General features: G+C 38.6%; 1 protein-coding gene across 2 annotated transcripts; it reads left to right on the top strand.

Annotated features, from left to right (window-relative positions):
* Window positions 1-1,926: 1,926 nt before the first annotated feature.
* On the top strand, window positions 1,927-3,913 carry LOC125596186 (F-box/kelch-repeat protein At1g64840-like). 2 transcript variants are annotated; one of them, XM_048771404.1, is made up of 4 exons: window positions 1,927-2,181; window positions 2,272-2,326; window positions 2,435-2,509; window positions 2,613-3,913. In XM_048771404.1, exons 2-4 carry the CDS (start codon window positions 2,291-2,293, stop codon window positions 3,762-3,764), a joined length of 1,263 nt encoding a protein of 420 aa, XP_048627361.1. In that variant the 5' UTR covers window positions 1,927-2,181; window positions 2,272-2,290; the 3' UTR covers window positions 3,765-3,913. The 2 variants fall into 2 exon arrangements, with proteins under 2 accessions (XP_048627361.1, XP_048627362.1); XM_048771405.1 differs by having other exon boundaries at window positions 1,962-2,194.
* The last annotated feature ends 956 nt before the right edge of the window (window positions 3,914-4,869 follow it).

Raw genomic sequence — 4,869 nt, 5'->3', positions numbered from 1 at the left:
AATGGCTCGGAGTTCTTATGCTTGAAAAATCAGTTCTCAAAGCTCGGCATTGTACACGAGACCTCGTGCGTTGGTACTCCCCAACAGAATGGAAGGGTGGAAAGGAAGCATCGTCACATTCTCAACGTCGCGCGTGCCCTTCGGTTCGAGGCTTCTCTACCCATAGATTTCTGGGGAGAGTGTATACTTACCGCAGCCTATCTCATAAACAGAACACCGACCTCCCTACTTAATGGTCTCACACCGTACGAACGGATTCACAACAAAGCTCCGACTTACGATCATCTCCGGATTTTTGGTACCTTGTGTTACGTTCATAATCAAGGAACCAGAGGTGATAAATTTGCACCGCGAAGTAACAAGTGTGTGTTTCTTGGGTATCCTTACGGGAAGAAAGGATGGAGAGTGTTTGACTTGGATAAACAACAATTTCTTATCTCCAGGGACGTGGTGTTCTGTGAATCTGAGTTTCCTTACAAGAAACAAGTAATTACAGAGGATAACGACAGCAAAACTCCAAAGCTATGGGAACCGATCACCGGAATTCCAATTTGTGAAGAAGAAGACGTTCAAAACGTGGAGATGCGACAAAACGTCAACTTGAGCCCGATTCAACAACAAGGCCCAGTAACAATCAGGCCCAACAACGCTCCTACATCAGACATGGCCCAACAAATACCTGTTCAATCGTCTTCGACGTTGCCCTCTCCGACAACAACGGAAGCAGAATCTTCCGATGCACCAGAACCACAACTGGGACGGGGTCACCGAACACGGAAACCTCCTGCTACGCTGAAGAATTTTGTGACGAACTCTGGCTTACAAAGGAACTCATCTGGCTAAAGAGAATCCTTCAGGCGCTTGGAATTCTCCATGACCATCCGATGACTTTATACTGCGACAGTAAGGCTGCTCTACACATTGCTAATAACCCGGTATTTCACGAAAGAACGAAACACATCGAGCTGGACTGTCATTTTGTTATAGATGAAATAATAGCAAAGACCATAGCTACGTCCTATGTTACAACTACTACTCAGCTGGCAGATGTGTTCACAAAAGCTCTTGGACGATCAGAGTTTGAAGGATTCAAAATCAAGTTGGGCATACAAGACTTGTATGCTCCAACGTGAGGAGGGGTGTTGGAATAGATTCCGATATTATTGGGATTAGAATGAGTTGTTGTACTTAGATATCGGTAAGATATGGGTAGTTCCAAGTATCTAGTTACATAGTTGAGATATTCTCATCTGAGACTTGTATATAACCTCGTAACATCTTTCAGCGTGAGACATAGAGAAAACATTCAACTCTTCCTTTCTTCTCTGTTCCATTTCATTTATCATCCAAACAATTATTCAAAAATTAAAAAAATGTAACCAAAAATATTACATTTACTTAAAAAAAATTAAAATAAACCAATTTTTTTTTTTGAAAATTTTAGAAAAAGTACTTAAAAGGGCAAATCTCCAAAATAGCACATTTCTAAGTTTATATCACAAAAATAGCACTCCAAAACTAAAATGACCAAAATAGCACATTTCTAAGTTTATCCTTTGAAAATTTTAATTTTTTTTTTTTTTCAAAATTTGAAATCTTATCCCCAAAACTTCATTTCTCAACTCTAAACCCTAAACCCCAAAACCTCATTTTTCAACTCTAAACCCTAAACCCTAAACTCTAAACTCTAAACTCTAAATCCTAAACCCTAAACCCTAAACTCTAAACCCTAAACCCTAAACCCTAAACCCTAAACCCCACCCTTTAACTCTAAACCCTAAGTTTGTGACTTTTGATAAAACATTAAGTGCTATTTTTGTGACTTTTGACCTTAAGTGCTAGTTTGGGAACAAAAACTTGATCTAGTGCTATTTTTGTCTTTTTCCCTCTCAAATATGTAGATATTATAAATTTTATATTTACATGCAGCATCTTGAATAGTGTTCAAAAGACGATATTTGAATATTTGCGTGGCCTTAATGGTTTACAGAGTACAAAAAAAGCCCAATAGTAAAGAAAGAAGACACCTTTCCTTTCTTCTTCTCCAACAACTTTTACCTTAGGGTGCGTTTCGACCGTACTGAAAACGGAGCTTAGAGCTCTGAACAACATCTAACCCAAGATTTTCCCGGGCACCAAATCGAAAAGTCCATTCCTTATCAGTTCGATTCTCTGTTTCTTGTAGGCGGATCTAGTACTTGTTCTCCTAGTCTTTGTGTTATTAATTAATGTTTGCTTACATATTACTAAACCCTCCAATATGTCTTACAGATTTAGGGAATCAGCAAACATGGCACCGAGAAAAAAGTCATCAAACATGGTTTGGGTACACATTCCTTCTCCCCCTCTTATTACATAATAATCGCAAAAAAAAAAAATCTATAACTTTGATCGAATTTCAATAGCGGCAGAATCAGCTTAATTTTTCTTTCAGGTTGTGAAATCGAAACAACCAGCTAAAACGACAGAAGTCGAAACTGAGAAGAATACATCTCTTCTCTCAGATAGTGTCAGAACTCTATTTCTCTCTCTCTTAAACTTGTAGTTTGGTGTGAAACGATGAATGTAGATGTTGAATCGCTTCTCAAGATTGTGAATCTTCTTCTTGCCAGGTTTCAAAACTGCAGCTGTCTTTGAAAGACCAGCACACATCATCCGACTGGTCCAATCTCCCTGATGAGCTACTGCGCATCATCTCCTCAAAGCTAGAAGACTGTTTCGATTTTATCCATGCCCGCGCTGTTTGCGGCCCGTGGCGATCCATCTTCCCCTTTCCTTCTTGGCTACTACGCACAAGCTACTCTCTTCCTTCGTTCGACAGGTTCGGAGGCTTCTGCACCCTCGAGAAGTTCCCTGTCTTCCTCTTCAGAGTCCGTTCTCCGGAAGACGACGACCACGCGTTGCCGTCTCAGTTTTTCGTTGGAGGAGTAGGACCAGATAAGTCCGGGGATCACATGGTGACTGCTCCAACCTCGATCAACGTTGCTGACTGTCAGATTATCCCTCTGGGGCATAGGTGCAGAATGGTCGGTTACGATCCTGATTCATTATTAACAGGTTACAGAGGCGTGGCTATTCTTCCGCTGAACAATGAGGAAGGAGGAGAGTTCATTGTGCTTATCGGTTACTCTCATCATATGTTGGCGTTAAGAAGTACTGAAATGCGTTGGATGGAGGTTGATAATTGCTCGAGAGCTGATTGCATCGATATAGTCACCTTCAGAGGCAAATTCTATCCGGTCTTCACCAACGGGGACGTATTCGCTATCGATCCTTACACGCTGGAAACGACGCCGCTGAGGCCACCACAGATCGCGGGGTGTGGAAGACTAAATTATCTGGTGCCGTACGGTGACGATGAGCTTTACCTTGTTGAGAGAATCATCGTTCGTAACGGTGTTTTGAGTTTCGCCAATATGGCGTGTAGAGTGAGTGTGCTGGATGAGGAAGCTGGCGAATGGGTCGTGGTCAGTGATTTGGGGGACCGTGTGTTGTTGATTGGACAGCTGGGGAATAGCTCTGGGAACAGCGCGTGCTCGGCTAAGGAGCTTCCTGAGGGTTGTGGTGTGAGTGGGAGCTCGATGCTGTTCATCAATGAGATGTTCCATGAGACTTTTCCTTATAAATATGGAGTGGATACAGGAAGCCCTGAAGACGACTTGAATGTTTGGAGATGTTCGAGAGAGACTCGTGTGACGACCCTCAATAAGTCTCCCAATAAGTCTCCCATGGTGGCTCTCCGGATTGAGCGCGCTGAGCCGTGATATCCTAATTTGGATTTACCGGAGAGATATGTTGACTTTGTTTTTAATATTTTCTTGTGATTTGAAGCACAAGTATTCTGATATCTGATGATATTCCAGTTTTTATTATCTTGAAACTATGTTGTCTTAATGAAAAAGGTTTTGTCTCATGAACTCCGTAACCTCGGACAAAAGGTTCTTATAATTTAAGCTAGGCTTGCGGATTTTGTCTAAAACGGACCAGCAGAACCAATCCAAAATTTTGGTTTTTGGCACGGTTACGATTTTGTGTTTGGTTTAGTGCAGTTTGATTTTGAAAACTAATTCGTTTTATGTTTTGGTTCGTTTCTAAAAATAATAAAAAAATTAAAGAACCGAAAAACCAAAATTAACCGAATTAACCAAAAATAAACGAACTAACTGAAAACAAACAAATTTAACCTACATTATTAAAAAGTAATTATACCGAACTCCAACCAAAATATCAAAGTCGGTCATTTTTGAAAAATATAAAACCGAAAAATAACCGAAAATCGAATCAATTTTATCTTCGGTTCTTTTCCATGGCCGAACTGAATTAACGGAAAACCTGAACAGAAAAAAAAACTGTAACCACAAGCCTAATTTAAGCCCATGTAGAGGTTGGTGGGAACTGTAAGTCTGTAATCGCCCAAACTGAGTGCATTTATAGTAACATGTTCTTTCACCAAAAAAAAGCATAACAACCAATATATTTTACGGGTACAAATATTTTATAAAAACATATATTTTAATTTTTCATCAAAATTTGAAATTAAATGTGAACTTTGGGTGTTAAAAAAGTGTGAATTTTGTTTATTATATTTTGCTAAAAACATATTTTATATATTTATTTTTACTATTTTATTGTTTTGTATAAAAATAATATTTTATGTATTTTAGAATATTATTTATTAATCAGCTATATATATATCTATTTCATTTTCTTTTAAAAAAATAATTTATTAAGTTTATAAAGTATAAACTATTGATATTTTTTATTTCTTAAAAATCTGGAGCTAAAAGTGGATTTTTGGTTAATACCTATTAATGTACCACAGCTTTAAAGTATAACAAAAACTAATGCATTAATGAAAAAATTATAAAT

Source organism: Brassica napus, unplaced genomic scaffold (assembly GCF_020379485.1).
Source record: "Brassica napus cultivar Da-Ae unplaced genomic scaffold, Da-Ae ScsIHWf_1145;HRSCAF=1626, whole genome shotgun sequence".
In the NCBI taxonomy this organism is placed as follows: domain Eukaryota; kingdom Viridiplantae; phylum Streptophyta; class Magnoliopsida; order Brassicales; family Brassicaceae; genus Brassica; species Brassica napus.
Note: the sequence above shows the minus strand (reverse complement) of the source record. Positions and strands in the feature narration are given on the sequence as shown.